General features: G+C 51.2%; 1 protein-coding gene across 5 annotated transcripts in view; it reads left to right on the top strand.

Moving 5' to 3' along the window:
* LOC105473203 (PR/SET domain 2) overlaps nt 1-23,513 on the top strand; it is a 128,944-nt gene that overhangs the window by 99,786 nt on the left and 5,645 nt on the right. For all 5 annotated transcript variants that reach the window (XM_071100430.1, XM_071100416.1, XM_011726858.3 and 2 more), the window contains one exon: nt 20,592-20,735. In XM_071100430.1, coding sequence (XP_070956531.1) covers nt 20,592-20,735 — 144 coding nt within the window. The remainder of the gene's footprint in view (nt 1-20,591; nt 20,736-23,513) is intronic.

The raw sequence follows: 23,513 nt of genomic DNA, 5'->3' as shown, positions 1-23,513 counted from the left end.
TCCCGGGATGAACCCATTTTGTATGTTCTTGGGAAACCAGCATGTCTGAGGTTTTGGCCAGGCCTCGTTTGTTTGTTTTCCAGGGATGGAGCCTCATCCCTCTAGCTCTGTTAGAGAAGAAGCAGATTTAGATACTGACCAGCCCAGAGGGTGGATGAGCCTACTCTCTGGGGTCAACTTCTCCCCCTTCTATTTTCACAGAAGTCTTTCCAAGCCACAGTTGACAAGCAGGTTTCCATTTGTGTAGGGGGAGCAGTTGCCCAGGGTGCTGCATAGAACTGGATTCTGACGCTGGGTTCACACTCAGGGAAAGAGGGCTGGCTAAGTGACCCATGTCTGCCTTGTATGCACAAAGGCGAAGTGGTTCTGGAGTGCCACGTATTTGCTGCCTGTGATCTCGTGTCTGCTACTTTTCTGTTTTTTAAAACTACACTGGACTCAATTTCACCCTCCTTTGAGGGTTCAAGGTAACCATCAATTAATACTTTGTTGTAGAAAAGATGATTCTGGCATTTAGGAGATCCTGACCCCACACTAGAGGATCCAGAAGCTTGAGATGTGACTTTTGAGAAGAGCGTACTCCTCAAGATCTCCTTTTCCATCTGTCACTCATGGATATTGTCTGTGCTTCCTGGCATCCTTTAGTTATGCTTCTGTTAACTGTGGGCTGGGAAGCTAGATTGTGGTCCTGTTAATTATCATATGTCAACAAAGAGATGGTAGGCCCTGAGAGATCTCCCAAGGACCTCCCTTACAAGTGCATTAATTCCAGAACATGGATTTTTGGACACAGTTTGCTCACTCATTAACAATAGGTCTTGACCAGATGCGGTGGTTCACACCTGTAATCCCAGCACTTTGGGAGGCTGAGGCAGGAGGATCATTTGAACTCGAGTTCAAGACCAGCCTGGGCAACACAGTGAGACCCCCATCTCTACAAAAAATAAAAAAGCCAGGTACAGTGGCACACACCTGTAGTCCTAGCTACTCAGGAGGCTGAGATGGGAGGATTGTTTAAGCCCAGGAAGCCAAGGCTACAGTGAGCTCTGATTGCACAACTATGTTCCTGCCTGGGCAACAGAGCGAGACCCTGTCTCCAAGAAAGCCAAAAACCAAAACATAATAGACTTTGGCTTTTGATCTGTGCTGGTAAGTGATGTTGCTGGGACAAGTGACCTAGATAGGAGAGTATTAAGTATAACACACATATAATGGACTGCTTTTTTCCTTTTAAGCTCCCAAAACACATGAGTTAAAGAAATGATTTGTGGAGAGAATGAAACAAAAGTTTGGGTAAAAGTGCAATCAGTTCCTTTCTCAGCAAATATTTGTTGCCAGGTGAAACAAGAGTTTCCTTCTCTTTACCATCCTGTGTCCTTTAATTTATGTTTACAATAAATAATCTATTTGGTGCCAAGTGGTCGAATCTTGATAGTTTTAAAGAGCTGGTCCTTACAAACTCATGGAAGTACCTGTAGTTCACTACCTTTAGCAGAGATTGATGGACCTGCCCATGAAACGGATTTCTCTTATGGATTCAGGATGTTTCTCTGGAATCGTTTTGGAATTTCTCTCATAGCCAGTGTATATGTTAACAGGTGTGAGTTTTATACTCTTAATGTCTTCATGCTTATGTTAGGCTCCTGTGATTGAATTTTACAAGTGAGTTTAGTGAAAACAAATCTGTGTTAACTTTACAAACTTCATGTAGGAGCCAACCATTTGATAGGCCTCAATGAACTGGTGTCAGATATTGTAGTTGAAATATATGCCGTGCCAGGTTATTTCAACCCTGTAATTAATGATAGGTTTATATCCTTTGAAAGTATTTTTTTAAATTACAGACACAGCCTGTGAGTGCCAGCTAACAGCAGGTGTTTTATTAAGGTGTTGTTCTGAGTTGTGTGTGGCACATGGCGAGGTAAGAGCATTTTGTGGTTTGGTTTGCATTGTTAATTACAGCTCTAAGTGCTGTTTCCTGCCTGTGTTCCTGGGTGTGTGATGGAGCACTAGTTTGGATTATCTGCCCAGGATGTTTGCTCAGTGGACCACCTACATTAAAAAATCACCTGGGGGATTAAAACTTTCAGACCTACTAAACCATAATCTCTGGGGGTGAGACTTTGAAATCTTCGTTTTTATCAGCTTGTCAAATGAGTCTTTCCCGGACTTCTGAGGGCTTTTAAAGTTTTTCTTTTTTAAAAAATTTTTAAATTTTTAATGGCATGGTATCCCTTATCACTGAATTTCTTCTGATTTTAATTTTAAATTCTTTTCCTTTGCTTGTTTACCATCTCTGATATACTTACAGCGCGTTTCAACTCTCAGAACACTTTCAATTATGTTTTTCCTTAATTCTTATAACAACCCCGTAATAGATGCGTCAGGGGCAGCTCAGGAGCTGGGGACGTTTCTGAGTGTCGTAGGTAAGAGAGAATTGGGGGTTTGCCAACACAGCGCCCTGCGTGTGTGTGTTCACCTCCACCCACCATAGCCCTGAGCATGTGGTAGGAACTCAGTATTTGTGGAAGAAGAAGAAAAATCCTCAAGGATAATAGAGCCAAAGCTACCGCTCCGCTTCAGTGACCTACTTATGTGACCCTAACTTGTGACCTCTTGGTTTAAAATGTGAATGTTGGGGCAACTAACTGCTGGTGATTGAACAGAGAATGTCCCGTCCATGGGTAAATGATCCATTAAAATCAAGCCGAAAAAAATGGCTGGTGATAGCTAATTAAAATTAGTGTTACTGCCTCTGGGCATAGTCCTTAAGGTTAAAAATGCATGATGAAAGCCAATCAGTAACCCATAGAGACCAGCATAAAACTGTGCTAGAAACCCAGGACAGCACAGTTTATTAATTCAAAGGTACTGGTGGAATTACAGTCTCCCCTCCCAGTCTACACTGGTACACACACCAACGATACGAGTCCTCACAGGCTATGTTTGACGATAACTGAACATCCTGAACTTCATGGGGGTAAACTATTCAACTGTTCCTTCAGATTTCTAGGTTCTTTTATCCCTGTTTTTGGACCGGAAGATAGGGTGACCCTTTCTGTGGTACCAAGCTTGAATTTCCATCTCCTGACACTTGACCTCCTAAGGGATGGGAATGGGGAGATCCTTCCCTAGTAGAGCCTCCCAAAATACATAGCCATGGATGACTTTCCTTGCACATTTTCTGACTTTTGCTCAAAATAATGAATCATCTTCTTAGGGTTTAAACACTGACGGGTTTCATGGAGCCATATGCATTTGAATGGGCTGTGTTAACAAAGCTGTTCCAAAAACCGGATCTGCAACACAGTATCGCTTGCCTTGGACATTTCTCCTTCACCCTCATGAGTCACAAACACTCCAAGCAAACACAGAGGTCTCCTCCACTTACTTAGTCACTAAGTCCAGCATGTTCACCCTTGCCTAAGGAAGAACAGAGAATTAAGAATTGTAAGGGTGGCGCGGTGGCTCATGCCTGTAATCCTATCACTTTGGGAGGCCAAGGCAGGCGGATCACCTGAGGTCAGGAGTTCGAGACCAGCCTGGCCAACATGGTGAAACTCCGTCTCTACTAAAAACACCAAAAATTAGCTGGGTGTAGTGGCGGGCATCGGTAATCCCAGCTACTCAGGAGATTGAGACAGGATAATCCTGTCTTTGAACCCGGGAGGCGGAGGTTGCAGTGAGCTGAGATCATACCATTGCACTCCAGCCTGGGCAACAAGAGCGAAATTCCATCTATTAAAAAAAAAAAAAGAACATTTTGCAAAGCACAGGGCCTTGGAGAATGGAATGGGACGAGAAATCCTTCTAAACTTTTGTTGGAACGCCAACTGTGGATAAAACATACAGTTGAAGCCCAACTGACTTTAGTTTGACCAACCCACCATATTAATGCATGCTCTTCATTGCCTCTGGAAATCCTGACTACCGCTCATGGAGAGAGTCCATGTGCTTCCATTCCCAGCAGCCAAGTGAAATGCATGCCAAAGGTCAGTTGCATTGGTTCCCAAACCTGTTTATGCCACTTGTATTTATTATCACACTTGCACAATCGAATTAAATATTATACAAGCCGATGAATAGCATAGAGCTCTTTATGAAAAACAAGTTGAATGCTTAGAAAGGCTCATAGGAATTCACTTAAAAATTGCAGTCCAACTAGGTATGGGTGAGAAAATTAAAAATGTGCAGGGACCAGGACAGAGATCATAAAGGCATAGGAAGATTTTGTACTCAGATTCCCTTTATAAGTGTTTTAGGTTCTCTCCTCACTTTTAACAAAAACTGGAAGTTACAGATGATGTAATGTGGGTGTGATTTAGTCCAGAAAGTTAGTGCAGATCTTGGCCATTCATTCATTCATTCATTCATAAATGTGGGGCCTACACCTGCTGTTACATGCCTGGCACTGTTCTAGGTACCAGGGGATATAGCAGTGAACAAAACTGACACAATGTCCTACTCCATGTAATTTATGTTATAGTTGGTGGAGACAGGAAAGCAAGTAAATAGCATGTCAGATGATAAATGCTAGGGAGAGAAATAAAACATGGATGCGGGACTAGAGACTTCTGGAGTGGAAATGGGGAGTGCCTTGATTGCCTGAAAGAGGATGGGGCCTGGCACCCACGGGAGGAGTGGGGCTCAGGAGACGGCATCCCACCTTACAAGGAAGAAGGCAGCTGGGAAGGGAGGCAGGGCACAAACTGTGGGAGTCTTGTTCCACCATCAGTGTGTGCCATAGGGAGCGAAATCGTTGGAGGTGAGTGAGGATGGGGAGATGTGGAGGAAGAGGGGAGACGGTGAACAGCAGCCATGTGGGTAATCAAGGGAACGGCACCAGGGAACAGACAAGGGCTGCCAGGAGGCATATGCGCTGGGAGCCCACCGGAGTTTTGGGGTCATGAATTTAAAATGTGGTCAGGCAGCATGTTTGTGTGTTTTTCTCCATCAAAAAGGTTGGTGAACACACACACATCCCTCTATTTCTAATTAAGAAACGCTTGAGGAATGTACCCATGCTGATTTACTGATTCCCTGCTTTGGTCTGCTGGGCCAGCTCTCTCTGAAGGAGGGTTGGAGGAGTCTCCTCTTGGAAGAGCCTCTCTGGATTGAGGTCCATTGAGCTCCTGCTCTGTTCCAGGCACCACGCAGGCAGAGTTGGGAATGCTTCCCCAGCCGTACAAAGTTGGCGTTAGGCTCATTTCATAAAGGAAACTGTACTGAGGGGGCAGGTGACCCGCTCAGGCTGCTGGTGGCGGAGTTAGGACTGTCAGACTTACCTCATGGTCTCTGCCTCTCCAGGAGCACCAGGTCAAACCAGATAGGTCAAAAGGCTCCATGTGCCTAGTGTTCCCGTAGTGGCCCCCTGGGGCTGGAGAGGAGGCCATGCTGGGGAGGGCACTGCAGGCACGGGCATCGACGTGAGCGGGGGCTGAAGTGACATCCTATGGAGGGGGCAAGGGGACGGTTCAGGCCAGGGCCCTTGTGTGTGGAAAGCCACTCTCCTGGAACTGAGTAGGGATAGGCTTTGACAAAACCATCCCTTGCAGAATTCCCCTTGTGCGTTCAGAGCGTGTGTTTGCTTGACTCAGCACTGTAACCCACAGTAACTGGCAGAGTGAGCGGTCAGTGCCTATCAGATAACTACGGGAAGTAAGTTTGGGGTAGATGACAACATGTCTCCTCTTAGGAATTTACACTGCCTGTCAGCACATGAAAGGCCCAGAAATTCTGCAGAGACACGCCCGTGTGGTTTCACAAGCCTGTGCTCTGGAGGTAAATGGCTCGGGCTTCCATCCCAGTTCTGCCGCCTGCCGGCTGTGTGTTCTTGGGCAAGTGGCCTAACTTCTCTGTGCCTTAGTTCCTCATCTGTAAAATGCAGTAGTGCCTGTCTCATAAGGTTCTTGGGAAGATTAAAGTCATTATTCCGTATCAAACACTTGGCACAGTTCTTGGCACACAGTAAGCAGGAAATGTTAGCTGCAATTATGCAAATGATTATGAGGACACATACAGCGTCTGTGGGAACCAGTTCCACTGAACCTGGTTTTGGGAAATGCTGGTAACGTGTAAGAAACATTGGGAGACTTTTCATTCCACATGCGCCACCTGGCTATCGTTCCGCGTGGTCTCCCCAAATAGTGCCTGGCTGGGCTGGGTGTCTGTTGGAGCAGTTCTCAACCTGAGTGGAGTGCAGGATCCTGGGAAGGTCTGAGCAGTCCAGGGTGGGGCCAGACGGCCGGGATCAGAGTCATCTGACACCTGCAGGCCCCCGTAGGCTCCTCAGGTGTAAGGGAGATTGAGTTGTCCTGTCCTGGCCACCTTCCAGCCTGTTTGAGGACTTTGGGGATCACGAACAGAAAGGGAGAAGGCACGAGAGCCGACTTTACTATTCAACCCTGCACCCTGGGCACATTCTGAGGATGAGACCTCCAGCCCCACAGCCCACGGTGCCCTTGCCCTTCGGGCAGCAGCATCCCCATGTTGACCAACACCCGTTCAGGCACCAAGTGAGTGTGGCTTTCCCGTGACAGTGCCAGCCCTGCATCTGGGACGCCCTGCCAGCCAGGCACACCAGGGCGCCCCGAGACAAACTGGTTTTGACCTCTTGGGGAGCCAAGAACCCCCAGCTCCCACAGGCTTCTTGAGCATCGAGGCAGGAGCAGAGAGCACCGCAGGGGGCAGCTGCCTCTCATTGTTAGCATCCCTGGACCGGCTCCGGGTCCGGTGCGGGCATCATCATCATGTTCTAGAAATTCTCGGTCCAGGGCAGATGCCACATGAGGCTTCTGAGACTCTCAGCCCCAGCAACTCCAAACCACACACAGGGTGAGCTCTTCTTTTCTTCATCCTTGGGGTTTATGTAATCCTTTTGACTTCTTTGACCTAGATCATCTTTAAAAGACGGAGTGGTGACAGTGACGAAGTCTTAGTGTCATTACAGAATCTTACCGTCTAAAAAGGGCTCTTCTGCTGGGTCTCATAAGGGACCATCATCTCTTGCTTCCCCATTTGGGAATCTGCTTTTTCTATGTTCATCAGTCCTCACACACTTTGCGTTCGTGTTTTCTTTTTGGCTTCGCTCCTACTCTTAGAAGCTGCCTTTTGAAGAAAGCAATCTGTTTCAGCTCCACTGGAGAGGAAAGAAGGGACAGGATTTGGGGCAGCCTAGAACCAGGTGGCTGCAGGGGAGCGTGTGATGGGAGGTGTGAAGGCAGACGAGGGAGGAAACTGTGAAGCTGGAGGAGCCGCTCCTCCACCCTGCTGGGCTTCTCTCACCCGGGCTGGTCATGTCACAGGCAGTGACGGTGTTTCCAGCTGAGGTGACATTCTCCAGACTCGAACCCCTGTGCTGAATGGAGTGGGGAAGGTGGGCTGGGGAGGCCTGAGGGCTGTAGGGTTAGGTTCACAGAACTGTCATAAAAATGGGAGAACTTGTCCTGCCCAGGGTTTGGGCAGGAGCTTGGCAATGAGAGAAACCTTATGGGAAGCCATGCTGGGAGGGTTTGGTTTTTGAGCAGCATGGACGGCACATTTCAGGGTTGAACCACACCAGGAGCCTGGCTTTGCCATCCGTTTGCTCAGCAAACGTTCTCTGAGCACCTACCTGTACTAGGCCCCGTGTGCAGGTTCAATGGGTGAGAAGTGAATAGACTCCAACCATGCTCTCCTGGCGCTCCCAGTCCAGTGGGGGAGCCAGGCAGGTAGAGCCAGTTACAGAGATCTGAGTGCCCTCAGCAAGTCCTCAGGGGCTTCAACTACCCTTCTTCCCATCATCAATGTCCCCAAATAAGCAGTGAGCCTAGTCCTGTCCCCTCACCGCTCCCAAGGAACAACCTGGCGTGTGACTGTGAGCAAGTGCCTTGCTCGCTCTCCTCGGTTTCCTCGTCTGGAAGGGAAGGGCTGCTCCCTGCGGCCTCTGGGGTCCCCTGCACTTCTTGGGTCTTGGCAGCAAAGGAGGCAGCCACAGCCGGGCTTTCCCTGCTGGCAGGTTTCCCGGGCCGAGGTCACCTCAGGCCAGGGCGGGCCAGCCTCCCTGTCAGCTGGGTCAGGTGTTACGAGCTTGTCACATGCTGGGTATTTAGAGTTCAACCCAAACAGGTTTGGGGAATTCATGAAGACCTCAGAACCTGGCTTAGAAGCTCCACAAAGCAGGGGCGTGATCGATCTTTTGGGAGCGTGGAGGCCACATTGGGGGCTCAGCGGTGGGCTGATGAGAAGGAAGAAAAATGTGTCTGCTGAGGCTGACTCCAGCCCTGGAATCAGATCTGGGTATGAATCTTCCCTTTGTCCTTCTATTCACACTTCTTAAGTACACGAGTTACTTAACCTCTCTGTGTTGCCGTCCCCTCCGCCATAAAAAGGGTATAACAGCCCATCTCCTGGGGCTAAAGGGAGGATGACATGAAGACAGCGCACGGGCAGGCGTGTACTAATTCCTCACGGTCAGCTCTGGTGTCCCCACCATCCCCACCGGTGGTACTCAAGGGCTCTGTCTCACCTGAAGGCACCCCAGCGACTCGTTGGGCCCGTGGTGTCACACTTTTACCACTGCCTCCCAAGGCCTACTTTCATTCTCTCCCCTTCGACCCCCTCATTTGGAGACTTTGTCTACAGAACTTCACCAAGCAGCAGCTCCTCACCAGGGTTCAGAACGGGCCCCTGCTGCCCACTGCAGCCTAGCAGGCTGCCCACACTCGAGACTCCGCCGAAGGAGTTCCCCAGCCCCGTGATCCTGTGGTGCCCGCATGCGGATGCCTCTCCCAGGGATCTTCTTAAACTGCAGATTCTGACTCGGAGTGGGTGGGAGCTGAGAGGCTGCATTACCGACAAGCTCCCGGGGGAAAATGATGCCGCTGGTCTGGGGACCACACTGTGAGTACAGGGATCTAGACCAGTGGCCTGCAAAGGCACCTTTTAACATTCCCGATGCCTGGGCTGTATCTGAAACCAATGAAATCAGAACTTGTTGGGATAGAAAGCAGGCATCAGATCGGTTTAGTATCCCCGGGGACTACAGCGAGCACCCGAGGTTGAGGTTCTCTGTTCCGGTGCCCTCTGAGCGAAGGTGGGTCCAGCCCGAAACAGACTGCCAGAGTCGTGGGTGGTCAGTGCAGCTGCTCTGTGGGCAAAGGCTCACCCCCACCTGGCTTTGGGATATTGGAAACAATTCTTCAATCCTCACTGCTACGGGGACTGTGTCAGGGAGTGGGGCATGGGCTTTGGTATCTAATGGTCCTGGATTCAAATCTTGGCTGCTTCTCTAATTGGCCGAGGGAATTTGAGTGTCCAGCTTCTTTATTTCTCTGAGCCTCAGCACCCTCCTCTGTAAACCGGGACCATCACAGGCTTACAGGACTGCTGGGAATTTGAGGAGCTCCCAGAAGCTACCCAAAATAGCTCCTGGTGCATAGAAAGTGCTCAGTGGATGATGCGATTATGTTATTTTTTGTTTTTTTTTTTTTTTCCTCTTGCTTGACATCCTCACTTTACAGGCAAGACTCCTACGGCTCAGCGGGGTAGAGGCGTTTTCCAGTGGCCACACAGCAAGTCAGTCATGGAGCTAGGATTCCAGCTCTGGGTTCTAGAATCCCCACCCCATCCCCCTTTGGGTTCCTGCCCTGCTTCTTTCTTCTCTGTCTTCTCAGTCGCTCCCCCAGGCTGGGGGCTTCATTTGAATGGGCGGGGCCCCCCTGGAGCACGTGGGCCTTCCCACTTGGGGAAGGTGGGTCCTATAGTGGATGTCGACTGTTCTGGAAGTGGTTGAGGGCCGGTGGCTCCCACAGCTCCCACCTGTGGGCCCTCACCCAGCCTCCAGGGAGAATCAGCATGATCACAGGCTTGTCTTACCTTTGCACCATCTCCCCACCCGCTCCCTCTCCCCTACCTTCAGCAAAAGTGCAGAGAACATCAGACACTGACTTCAAATGAATTGCACTCTGAGAATTTAGAGAGAGTTGTGTAAGACTTCTGTGGCCAGCGATGTGGCCTAACCAGCTTTCTACATGGTTGTCCCAGGAGATCCCTCCTGAAGACTGCAAGAAAAAGGTGCAAGGAGGGACCAGGGCAGGCAGGAGTCCCAACCCAGGATGCCCGCGGAAGTCTGGCAGGGAGCTTGGAAGAGCACCGTGGCCAGGTGGGGACCCTGGAGCCCTGGAGCGCCCATGTCCTCCGAAAGCCGACAGCTCCTTCCTTCCCAAATTCCTTTCCCTCCATCCTTCTTGAAGCATCCTCTGGGTTCCTGCCTCTAGTGTCTCTCCTCCCCTTCTCTCTCGAACGCACTTTCAGGGATTTGGCTCTTCTTCAGGAGCCATCAAACCAAGGTTACCAGCAGCCCCCATGCTCAATGCCGTGGTTGGTTTCCAGTCCCATCTCCCTTGGCCCATCTGCGGCGGTGGACGCTGTTAATCCTCCTCTTCCTTGAAATACTCTCCACCTGGACACCACCCTTTCCTGATCTCCGCGCATTACTGGCTGCTCCCCCTCATCCTGCCTCTGTCCCCTCGCTCCGTCTCCGCACTCCCTTGGTGATCTCATCCAGTCACACGTGTTAAATACCACCCGGATGCTGACCAATCCCAGGTTTCCACTCTCATTAGAGTCTCCAATCAGCCGCCCACCTGACATCTCCCTTGAGCGTCTAGATTTAAATTTAATCTTTCCAAAATGAAACTCTCTCTCCATGAAGCCTCCCTCCCCTGCTGTCCTCCCTGTGGGGGCTGAATGGAAACGGTCCTCCTTGGAGTCCAGCTACCAGCTAGACTCAAACCTCTTCCTCCATCCCCACATCCCCAAATGCACCCGGAATCCACAGCTTCTCCCAGCTCGGCCTCCTCAGCTGCCCTGAGGTCCAGGTCCACTCCCTGGGTGGTGGCAGCCACCTCCTTGCTGGCATCCCCAGTTCCTTCCCTGTCAACCACGGTCTGTGCCCAGCACAGCAGCCACTTTTGGGTCCTGACATTCCTCTGCCCAGAAGGACAGGCTGGCTGCCACCTCACTTGAAGGCCTATGAGACCCTCCCCTCTGCCCACATCACCTCTGGCATTCCTGGTGGGTCTCACCTCAGGGCCTTTGCACTTCCTGTCCCCACTTCCTGGAACGCACAAGGCCCAGGTATCCAGACGGATTGATCCCCCCCACCCCAGGTCATAGCCCATGCGCTGCCGTTTCCCATGTCACCTTTCCCTGTCTTCTGCTCCACTCTCACCTTCACCTCTGTTTCTTCAGTTTCTCTTGTATACTTCAGTGTGTCTGGATTTCTCCCTTATCCAAAACCACTGGAGGCTGAATAAAAACGTGCTCATTTGGGAGCCAGGAGGCCTGAGTCTCGGCCTCATACGGGGATCAAACTCCTTCTGAAATGAGTATGTTTCCTCTCTAGGCTACGCTAAGTGACACGTAAAACTACGCTATATGTAGAGAACTTGACTTGTTTTATTCACCAAAACTTGCACTGGCAAAGCACCTGGCACAGAATAGACACACCGCTCACCCGACAAATAGTGGATGACCGCCTACTGTGTGCCAGCCAGCGGCCGGGGTACTCGGGGTGCCTCCGTGACAAACCAGCCTCCGGTGCACCCCCTCATGGAGCCTGCTAGACAGACAGTGAACAATAACCAGTAAACGCAGGTCTGTTGATGGGGATAAGCACAACTGAGAAAGTAAAACAGAGTCGAGATGGGGAGTGTCAGGGGGATTTGCGATTTCAGAGTGGCTAAGTGAGGCTCACTGGGAAGGAGACATTTGAACAGAAACTTGAAAGGGGGCCCGGGTGTGAGCCACAAGACCACCTGGGGGAAGAGCGTTCCAGGAACAGCCTGTGCTGAGTCCCTGATGCAAGAATGGGCCACTGGAAATCTGAATGACTGATTGAAAGAATGAATGTGCCCTTGAGGCCAGGAATAGAACAGATGTTCTATTTCTAGACATGTTCTATTATACGTTCTATTGTATAGACAATGCCCTTGCTTTGTCTTCAGACTAGCATGGGATTCTGACAAGTAAGAAATTAGGATCCACAGGAGACGATGCTCTGAAGCACCATTTCTGAGCCTTCCTATGAGCCAGGAGTGGCCCAGGTGTCTGAGATCTGTCCTCTGCCCAATCCTTCCCCGACTGTACAGATTGGATGGCATATGACATCCCCTTGTGCTTTCAAATTCCATTAGTTTTTGTTCTAAGTAAAATGTCCAGAAATTTCTCTCCTAGGGTAGGCAGTGGAGCACTTTGCCAGGGGCAAGACACTTCTGGGCAAAGTCTGTGTGGGGCACACAGCAGGTTCCTCCCAACCCTGCCACTATGTTTAAAATGTTCAACCACTGTGTTTGAAAATCTTACCAAGGTAATGCTACACCGCCCTGCTTTCTAAAAACAGTTGATGCTGGGCCTGACGTGGTAGCTCATGTGTAATCCCAACACTTTGGGAGGCCGAGGCAGGCGGATCACGAGGTCAGGAGATCAAGACCATCCTGGCTAACATGGTGAAACCCCGTCTCTACTAAAAATACAAAAAATTAGCCGGGCGTGTGGCAGGTGCCTGTAGTCCCAGCTACTCAGGAGGTTGAGGCAAGAGAATGGCGTGAACCCAGGAGGCAGAGCTTGCAGTGAGCGGAGATCGTGCCACTGCACTCCAGCCTGGCAACAGAGCGAGACTCCTTCTCCAAAAAAAAAAACCAAAAAACAAAAAACTTGATGCTGAACTTCTTCAACCCTTTCTTGATGTCTGGGATTTAGGACTACGTATCTCATTCATTTTGCCAGGATTTTATGGAGGAACATCTTTGGGAGCATAGTAAGTCCATTTTCCCTCCCCTGCACTGAATGGGTGCAGATTTCCTGGTGTCTGAGAACAGCTGTGCAGTGGGAATATCACGGAGTCTTGAATCGCTCATTTCTTCTTTCCTTACATATTGAGGGTCTATTATTCACTCACTCACAATTAGGTACTAAGAATACAATGATGAGCAAAACTCAGCCAGGCTCTGCCATCAGAGACCTTACGGTCCCCTGGGGATACCTGCATTGATCAGACAGTCACAGATGCCTGAGAAACTGCCCACGAGGGGGCAGGTGCCGTGGGAACCTGACCAGGGCCATGTTGCCTCAAGAGGGCAGCCCAGAAGCATTTCTAGAGCAGTGATTCTCAACCCAGCTGCATGTTGGAATCACTAAAGAGCTTAAAAATACCATAGCCCAATCCTGCCCCAGAGGTCCTGATGTCATGGCCTGGCATGCAGCCCAGGCCTCTCTGGGTGAATCTAGTGAGGAACCAGGACTAGAGGCCACCGGGAAATGGGTTCTACCCAGATTAGCTGGAGTAACAAGAACGGAAGGGGAGAGATGGGCTGGCAGGGCAGTGCAGGCTGGACTTGATGTATTAAGGAACTTGGACTGTGTCCTGGGAATCATGGGGTTTTGATAGGTTGCAGCAGGGGCGTGTTGTGGTCCATTTTGCCTTTTGGGAAGATGGTCGCGCTTCTGTGGAACAGATGGGAGGGGAGCCGTGTGGAAGGGAGAAGTCCAGTGAGGAAGGCGCCTTGCAGGACTCCAGGCTAGAGGTGGTCCCCGATAGTGGTAGAAGAGGAAGGAAGGCGGACTAGATGGAGCCAGTGGCAGGTGATGTGTAGCAGGAGAGGGTGACAGAGGGACCATGTTGACTCCCAGGTCTCTGGCTTTCAGGACACAAATGCAGTGCTATTCACCAAGAACAGAGCAGGGTGGGGTGGCAGGTGTGAGGCAGGGTCATAATTCAGGACCTGATTTAAGGGGCCTTCTAGATGTCCAAGAGATGTCATGTCAGCGCATGAATGGAGTTCAAAGGCCAGATGTGGGCTGGGCGTGGGCGCCGGTGGGTCATCTGTGTGAGGCTGGCCATGGACGCCAAAGCCATGGATGCATCCCCTAGGGAGGGAGTCGTGTGCAGAGATGACAGGCTGTGGTCCAGACCCCGTGTTCAGACCCTAATCTTACCAAGCATGACTCTAGGCAAGTTGTCTTAACAAAATTTGGGCTGCCATAACAAAATACCATGGACTAGGTGGCTTAAATGACAGAAATTAATTTTTTTCACAGTTCTGGAGACTGGAAGTTCAAGATTAGGGTGTCGCATGCTTTGGTTCTGGTCGGGGCTCTCTTCCTGGTTCACAGACTGCCACCTTCTGTCTGTGTCCTCTCATGACCTTTCTCGGGCACACGCATCTTCTTACAAGGCACATGCACTAATTGCGTCATGAATGTCCCATCCTCATGCCTCATTAAACCCAGTCACTTCCCGAAGGTCCCACCTCTAAATACGATCACACTGGGGGGTTAGGGCTTCAGCACCTGAATGGGGTGCAGGGGACACAAACGTTCCATCTGTAACATTAGTTAACCTCTCTCAAGTCTGTTGACCTCTCAGGTTCCCCAAGGACAAAATTAAGCGTGCATGGACCCAGAGCATCACGGCACATACATGGTCTAGCACATCGTTTTTCCCTGCCCTTGAACTTGCCCTCCTTTCCCGCTTCCAGGGAAATGACTGCTGTCTGCTACAGACTCTGTATTTGCTTCAATCTAACGGCTCTTTTCTTCCTCTTCTATTCATTTTGCTGCTTCTGATTGGCCGTGGACTTGGAAGCCATCGGCCATATTCGTTTGGATTGTGTGTACAGTAAGAGCAGCATGCACTGAACATGAAAGCTTGGGCTCTTCTTTTTTTTTTTTTTTTGAGATGGAGTCTCCCTCTGTTGCCCAGGTTGGAGTGCAGTGGCGCTTTCTTGGCTCACTGCAAGCTCCGCCTCCTGGGTTCATGCCATTCTCCTTCCTCAGCCTCCGGAGTAGCTGGGACTACAGGCGCCTGCCACCACGCCCCGCTAATTTTTTGTATTTTTAGTAGAGACGGGGTTTCACCCTGTTAGCCAGGATGGTCTCGATCTCCTGACCTTGTGATCCGCCCACCTCAGCCTCCCAAAGTGCTGGGATTATAGGCATGAGCCACTGCGCCCGGCCAAAAGCTTGAGTTCTGTGTGACTTTGCTCCTTAGGGACAGGCTGCAGGCCCAGGTGTGAATCTTAGTGCCTGCCTGCAGTGAGCTTCTGTCAGAGTTTACAGATCAGGGGCCGGGCGTGGTAGCTCATGCTTATAATCCCAGCACTTTGGGAGGCTGAGGTGGGTGGATCACCTGCTGTCAGGAGTTGAGACCAACCTGGCCAACATGGTGAAACCCTGTCTCTACTAAAAATACAAAAATTATCCGGGCGTGGTGGCGGGTGCCTGTAGTCCCAGGTACTCAGGAGGCTGAGGCGGGAGAATCGCTTGAATCTGGGAGGCGGAGATTGCAGTGAACCAAGAAAGCTCCACTGCATTCCAGCCTGAGTGACAGAGTGAGACTCCATTTCAAAAGAAAAAAAAAAAGAGTTTACAGATCAGTGGGCACTGGTTGTGGACGACTCAGACTTTCCACAACGTTCTAGGCTGTTCTCGGGATTGTGAAGGTTCACGGGCCTCTGGATAAGCCAGGCACTGACTTGTGAACACTTACTTGCACAGCGACGATGCCATCACCATAACCTACAGGAAGCATCCTGTGACATTGTGCTCGCCCCCTGCTGGCTGACGGGGCATCCCCTTGTAACTGGAGGCAGTGCTGGGAGCGCACAGGCTGTCCTTGTGCTGGAGACTCTGGGCTCTGCTGTCCCTGGGCAGGGGCCGGGCCAGAGGAGGGTGTGTGGTCCTGAGACCATGTTTCCTCCACTTGCAAACCAGGGGCATCCCTCATGGCTGCCTCTACCCACCCACCCAACATTTCCTGTGCCAGGTCCCGTGCCTGGCGACATAGGAGATTCCACTGTCAGCAAGACTCAGTCCCTGCCCTCAGAGACATCCTCTTTTAGTGGTGAAGGAGTCAGCAACTCGACAGGCAAGGTGATTGCTGTGGGAAGAGCTGTGAGCGAAAGGCCCAGAAAGTCACAGAAGGACATAAGGCAGACAGAAAGGAAACTCCAGAGGCTATAAGAACAGGGCTGGCGTGGCCGCTAACATGGGGAGGTCAAAGAAGTCTTCTTTCAGAAGACACTTAAGCTGAGACCCAAAAGGTGGGAGGGAGGGAGCTGCGGGCAGAGGAGGGCAGGGCAGGGCAAAGTCAAGCGGGGAGCAACCAGGTAAGAAGAGCTTGGCCTGGCTGAGAGACAAGTGCACAGGGCAAACGCAGAGTGCGTGAGGGGACCGGGAGGGTGGCGGGCAGGCGCACAGCACTCTAATAGTGTGGGACGGCTTGGGCCACTTTTGCACTGGGCAGTGACGTGGTCCAGTGTCGTGGTCATGTCCAATGGTCCTTATAAAAGCTTCTCTTGTTGCTTAGTGGCGAATGGATTGGTGGGGGGGGAGGCAGCATCAAAGTGGGGACAATGCAGTGGCAATTGCCACAGTCTCCGTGGAAGGCGTTGATGCCACAGGTTGAGCTGGGTGCTGGCAGTGGGAGTGGAGAGAGGTGTGTGGACTTGGAGGCAGAGTTAAGGAACCCGGAGATGGATCAGCTTGGGGGTGGGCACAGCGGGGGTCTCACAGCCCCATGATCACAGCACACTGCCCTGACACTGCACCTGCTTCACATGAGTGTGGTTTCTAGGTCTATGGCCAATCCGAAGCAGCAAAATGAATAGAAGAGGAAGAAAAGGGCTACTGGGCTTTAGTTGTAACAACAACACCTTTGGCATTGCCATTTCCTGAGAATAGTGACAAGCGTCCAGTGTGGCTGGAGCCTAGTAGGGGCGGGAGCAAGGTGGGACCCTAGGATGTGCCACTTTGCCGTGTTAAAGTGAGACACTCATTAGACATCCAAGTGGAGGGGCCGGGCAGGCAGTGGATGTGCCAGTGTGGAGCCCTGCACAGGAGTTTGAGCCAAAAGTCTGACTAAAGCATTGACACAGAGGTCTTACTTGACATTCAGTCTTTAAGGACCGGTCAGGACCTTGGCTCACCTCCTGCTCCGATGCTTCCTGGGGTCATACCCAGTAGGAGCATCTCACACGTGCCAGATTCTTCCCAGAAAGCAAAATGCTCCCAATCCTGGTCACCAAAATGCTTCCAGCCCTGCTCTCTGTTGGCAGACTGGCAGGGACTGTCTCCATTTTACAGAGGGGGAAACTGAGGCTCCAAGGCCAAGAGACAGGGAGTGGCTTACCCTGAGCCATATAGTCAATGAGAATGAGGATCGGAGGCCACCCCCAGGCGGCCATACTGCATCCTCCTGGGATGATGACTTCTCCATTTGTGTCCACCACCCGCAACTGCCACAGTCACGACACTGTGCTGATACTGGAGGGCCAGGGTGCCCTGCACGGAGACCTTTCTCCAAAGTTAATCATTACTGTAACCCCAAATTGGTCTTCCTGCTTTGCAGAAGATCAACCTGGAGCTCAGACAAGTCCACGACTCGCTGAGGTCACACAGCTAGTGGGTGGTAACCAAGAATCATGAGGCTCTGCGCTAACTGCTCCTGTGCCCTGGAGAAGCACCCAACTCCGGAGCTTTGGTCCTCGGTATTTAACATCTCCGGGCTTGGGGCGCTGTGCTCTCATGAGTTCTTTGACAGTGAAGTGCTTCTTGATCAGGAAGGACAATCCCCCAGGACGTCCTGTCCCCGTCCTAACAGGAAACACCCAATTGGTGACCTGGTGTTTCCTCAAAATTGTGGCCCCGGGAGCTGAAAGGCCTGCGCTCTGCTCCCCTGGGAAAGTCTCCATATCCGTTTGAGCCTCAGTTTTCTCATCCGTGAAAGGGGTATAAAAGCACTTGTTCTTCCTATTTCCTGGGCTGCTGGGAGGGTTCAGAGAGAAAGCTGAGAAAGTCCTTAGGAGTCATGGAGGCCATGTTCATGTTGGCTGGTGTGGTCCTCCATTAGGCCAGGCAGTGGATGAGGGGTGGCAGAGGGGCCTCTGCCTTCAGGGGTTCTGTCCCGGACCCACTGCCTCCACCCAGGTGGACGCCATGAGCCGGGGGAGGAGGCGCGCCCCCTGGTGGAGACGCTGTGGTTGCTGCATCCCCAGGAGCCAAAGGGAGCGGAGACGCACTGGCTGGCTAGAGAGGCCTGGGAGGTCGGGGTGTTATTTTTGTGTGATTGGCTTTTGGATATTTAATAACAGAGAGAAGGAGAAGCTGGGTGCTGATGATGCAGGGCATGTCTGCCTCCAAAGCTTCTGCTGGTCTTGCTACACCACTGTAGACATTTCCCTAGGAAGGGTGACGTCGTAGGGAGGGGACCTGCTCTTTGCCAGCTCTGTTTCTTATTCCCCAACAGGACATAGGAGTCCATGTCTCCAGCAGCCTCCCAGCTGGCTGTCTCCTCGCAGGTTGGGTCTCCTGGGGCACCAGCCAGCTAGAATGGGGGTGGGGGTGGCCCCTAGCTGCAGAGACAGCCCCCACCTCAGGCCCCCTCATGGGCCTTGGTGGCCCGTCCGGAGCACAGTTGCATGAAGCGTGGGGCCTCCGTTTCTTCCTTAACTCCTGCACAGGCGAGTAGACTGAGCTGACCGTGGGCCTTGGCTGCACAGCACGGGGGAGGAATTCAAACAGGGGCAGCCCTGACCTTGACGGAGAGCCAGGCCCTTGGGGGAGGCTCACTCGTCTCCCCTGTCACAGCAGGTCTCTTCGTCTTGTCTAAGGCTTTTCTCCGGCACCTTCTACATTTGCTCGTCTGTTGATACATTTGCATATTTTAATATTGATTGAGGGCTCCCTTGCCAACGTTGGCACTATCAGCATTTGGGGCTGGTTAAATCTTTGTTGCGGGGGCCTGTCCTGGTCACTGTAGGAGGTTTAGCAGCACCCCTGGCCTTACCCTCCAGATGCCAGTAGCAGCACCCTTCTCTCAGGTGTGAAAGCCAACAGTGTCTCCAGACATTACCAAGTGTGTGCCCTGATTGAGAGTCACTGATGTGAACTCTGCCATGTGCCAGCTTTGAGCTGGACTCCATTCCCATCTCCTGTTCCCTCAGGCAGAGCTGGCTCTGCAAACAACCAGAGCAGGTGGGGTTCCGGGCGTGTTTGTCCCTCCTGCTTTCCTACCTGCCTGGCCTCCCGCCTCCTCTGACCTGGGCCGCCTTGTCCGGAGGCCCCCCTCACTTTCCATTCTTCCATCTAGAGAGGCAGACAGGTGACAGGCTCTCTGTGCCTCAGTTTCCTCATCTGTAAATGAAGGATAATAACAGTATCCACCTGGGTAGGTTGTGTGAAGAGTTAGATTGTTTGTCTGTGGAAAATGCCTAGCACAGTTCTGGACACGCAGTGAGCCTGTATGTATCACTCTTACTCCGTGGATGTTTGTTTGTTTATTTATTTATTTGATATGGAGTCTTGCTCTGTCGCCCAGGCTGGAGTACAATGGAACAATTTCAGCTCACTGCAGCCTCTGCCTCCTGGGTTCAAGCGATTCTCCTGTCTCTGCTTCCCAAGTAGCTGTGATTACAGGCATCCACCACCACGCCTGGCTAATTTTTGTATTTTTAGTAGAGACAGGGTTTCACCATGTTGGCCAGGCTGGTCTTGAACTCCTGACCTCAGGTGATCCACCCACCTCAGCCTCCCAAAGTGCTGGGATTACAGGCATGAGCCACTGCACCTGGCCGGATGTTTATTTTTATTGTGCCAAGCTGGGGATGCAACAATGAACGAGACAAAGATCCTGACCTTGGGATCTTAGAGCTTATGAGAAAGGCAGACACCTTATTCTGGACACGTAAGGGGCCTGTTGGAGGAACACCCCACCCAGGAGTTAAAGAAGGAAAGCTTCCTGGAGGAGGTAACATCCCAGCTGGGATATGGAAGAGAAGGACGAGTTAGCTGAGTGAGGAAAGGAGAGGAATAATGGTGTGAATCAATTTTTTAAAGGCCCTTCTGAAAAAAATCAGATCCCATTTACTGGGGTGGGGCGGGGGAGCTTTTTTTGTACAAATAGGGCAAAACCATGCCCCCCCAAAATCCTAGATTCACCTCTTTGGGAAGCCACGTCACCACCGTGAGATACTCAGCATGGAAGTGCTTGGCACAGGATAGATGTGGAGGGTGGGGTTAAGGGCAGGGAGGGGACCTGCCTCCATCCCCCACAACCCAGCCCATGTGCAGGTGTGTTTGTACTTTGATAACAGTAACCTCCCCAGATGCTTTCTGCCTTATGGGTGTTGGGGCCTGGCAGGAGGGGAGAACAGGGAGGCACCTGGGGAAATAGAACCAGAGAAGGGCAAAGCTGTTGTTCTGATGCAATCGGAATCATTCTGGCTCACCTGCATATCCACTGGGGGTCACCAGACGGCGCTGCCCATCATGGTGTCTCAGAACCAGCCCAATGGGCACTCCTCTTGCCCGTGCTTCTGCAGTCGCCTCCGAGGGGAGAGAATTGGTGGATCGGACATGGAGAAGGACACATTGGTGGTTTAAGCTCATGTCCTGTTAGCTGACGCCAGGCACCTGGCCTCAAGGCATCCAGGAAGTGCAGTCCTGCCCAGGCCTGGGAAGTGGTGACCAGCACTAAGGAAGCCCCCCAGCAATGTCTAGGGCACTGGGCTGGGCTCCTGATGACAATGTGTGTTGTTCCTCTTCCTACACAGCTACAGCCTCCGCTTGGCATCCCGATGCTCTCCACCAGCAGCCCCGTACATCACCAGGCAGTGTAGGAAGGTCAAAGCCCCGGCTGCAGCCCAGTTCCAGGGACCATTCTTCAAAGAGTAGACACTCTGCCTGCTCCCTGACAGGTACGAGGCAGGACGGAACAGCTTCTGGCACTGTGTGGGTGGGTCTGGGTGTCGAGGGGATGTGGGCTTGGGTCTTGGGTGGGGAGGGGAGGAGAGAAAGGGGTGGGCGTGATTGCTTGTGTGTACCAGGCACGGTGCAGGGTCTCCCTCCAGGAGGGCACGTGGCTGAGTGCCGACTCTGGACCACCTGTTTCATATCCCAGCTCTGCTACTTCCTGGCTGTGAACTTCAAGCAAATTACTTAGTCTTTCTGAGCCTCAGTTTCCACATTTGTACAGTGGGCACTACAATAGTACCTACTTTATAGGGTGTTTGTGAGAATTACAAGTGTCAAATGTGCAAAGCACCTAGAAGAGTGTCAGCCACATAGTAAGCACTAGGTAAGTCATTACTGGAGTAATAATGATAAAAATACTAATTATACTCAGTTCTCAATTGCCTCAGAGGCCTTAAGACCAGAAAAGATGGCAGAGTTCCTATTCTCACAGTGTAATTGAAAGTAAAAAAAATACAGGCTGAGTAACCCTAATCCAAAAATCCAAACTCTGGAATGCCCCAAAATCTGAAACTGGAGTAAGGACATGACACTCAAAGGAAATGCTCATTGAGCATTTCAGATTTCAGATTTTTGGATTAGGGATGCTGAACCAGTAACTGTGTATGCAAATATTCCAAAATCCAAAAAAAATCCAAAATCCAAAAAATGTTGGGTCTCAAGCATTTCGGATAAGGGATATGTAATCTGTCCTAATCCATGAAATAGAAAACTCAGATTTATTTTGGACCAAAACAGTCTCTTCCTAGGTTTTCTGATAGTAAAAGCATGGAATCACTCTAAGATTTCTGTTGGATAACAGCGTGGAAACCAGACTTTTCATTTGTGGAGTACCTGGGTTCTGCTGGTGACCGATGAGCAGGCTTGGCCTTCCCTGTTGGTGACACCACACAACCGCATTCATTGTGTCCCCAAGGCCAGCATCTCAAAGTGTGATCAGAGGACCTCACACATCAGAAGATCTAAGATGCTGTTATAAATACAGATCTCAGAGTCCAGTTCCAAATGTACAAAATGGCCCAAAAGGCTCAAATCCCATTTACTGGACTATAGTATGAATAGGGCCAAACCCCATTAAAAAATCCTGCATTCGGCCAGGCGCGGTGGCTCACGCCTGTAATCTCGGCACTTTGGGAGGCCGAGGAGGGCAGATCACAAGGCCAGGAGATGGAGACCATCCTGGCTAACACAGTGAAACCCCTGTCTCTACTAAAAATACAAAAAAATTAGCCAGGCGTGGTGGCGGGCGCCTGTAGTCCCAGCTACGTGGGAGGCTGAGGCAGGAGAATGGCTTGAACCCGGGAGGTGGAGCTTGCAGTGAGCTGAGATTACACCACTGGACTCCAGCCTGGGTGACAGAGCGAGACTTCATCTCAAAAAAAAAAAAAAAAAAAAAAAAAAAAAATCCCGAGTTCACATCTCTGTGGGAAGTCACATCAGCCCGGTGAGATACCCAGCATGGAAGTGGTTGGCACAGCACAGATGCTGAATACAGGGTTAATGGGAGAGGGGACTGGCCACCACCCCTCACAGCCCTGCTTGTATTTGTGGGTGGGTATTGTTGGCACGGGCCCATCCTGGTGGGTGTGACCAGGGAACGTGCACTAGCAGATGACCCCCTGGGTTCTGGGACACACTTAGGTTTGGGGATGCCCTGCTTAACACAAGGCAGGGGTTAAAACAAGCCAGGGTCGTTTGGAATGAGTGTAGTTCAAGGCAAGGATGGGCTGAATTCTGAAACTCTGAGGTCTTTTGTGTTATGCCAGAAAGAGAAGGCTCTTTCTTCCTTCTCCCTGCCCTCCCTCCCCAAGACCTCACTTCTCTCTTTCCTTTTTTTTTTTGAGATGGAGTCTCGCTCTGTTGCCAGGCTGGAGCGCAGTGGCATGATCTTGGCTCACTGCAACCTCCACCTCTCAGGTTCAAGAGATTCCCCTGCCTCAGCCTCCTGAGTAGCTGGAACTACAAGTGCCCGCAACTACGCCCAGCTAATTTTTTTTTTTTTTTTTTTTGTATTTTAGTAGAGACAGGGTTTCACCATGTTGGCCAGGATGGTCTTGATCTCCTGACCTCGTGATCTGCCCGCCTCTGCCTCCCAAAGTGTTGGGATTACAGGTGTGAACCACCGCGCCTGGCTGTTTACTTCTCTCTTTCTAAAGCAGTTGGAGTTTCCGGCTTGGCTTTATTCCCTGGGGTTTGGGGAGGGAGCAAAAATAAAATCCACTCTTCCCCAGAGAGTCTGTTGTCTGCTGCTAGAACTGAACCTGTCTCTCTGGGGCCAGCTGCTCCCTGACAGGGGAACCTGGAGACTAGACCCTGAGCTGGAGTCTTACGGAACAATGTTGAAATGGTCTCTAAGATAGTACAGAACTCGGAGGCCCTGGGAGATGAACCTCCCATTTTATAGATGGAAAAATTGAGGCCCCAAGAGAAGAGACATAGGACGTGGCTAGAGTCTTCTGGAAAATGAGAGACCATACCAGGATGAGCAATTCCAACTCTGGGAACCATTTGTGTCCAGCATCCTCTTTGTGGCCAAGGCTGCTGCGTGAACCTTCTGTGTTGATGGGCACCGGGGAATTGCTTCTACCCCCGAGCAGGTGTTCTCTGCAGCCGGAGGGAGAGCCAGGTGCAACTGGGCTGGCTTCCTTCCGAAACAGACTGGGCCATTTCTGTTGGCCACTGCAGGCTTGGCCATGACGAAGATGAAATGTACATAGCATTTG

This window comes from Macaca nemestrina, chromosome 1 (assembly GCF_043159975.1).
Source record: "Macaca nemestrina isolate mMacNem1 chromosome 1, mMacNem.hap1, whole genome shotgun sequence".
Lineage (NCBI taxonomy): Eukaryota > Metazoa > Chordata > Mammalia > Primates > Cercopithecidae > Macaca > Macaca nemestrina.
This window is presented reverse-complemented; position numbering and strand designations above follow the sequence as displayed.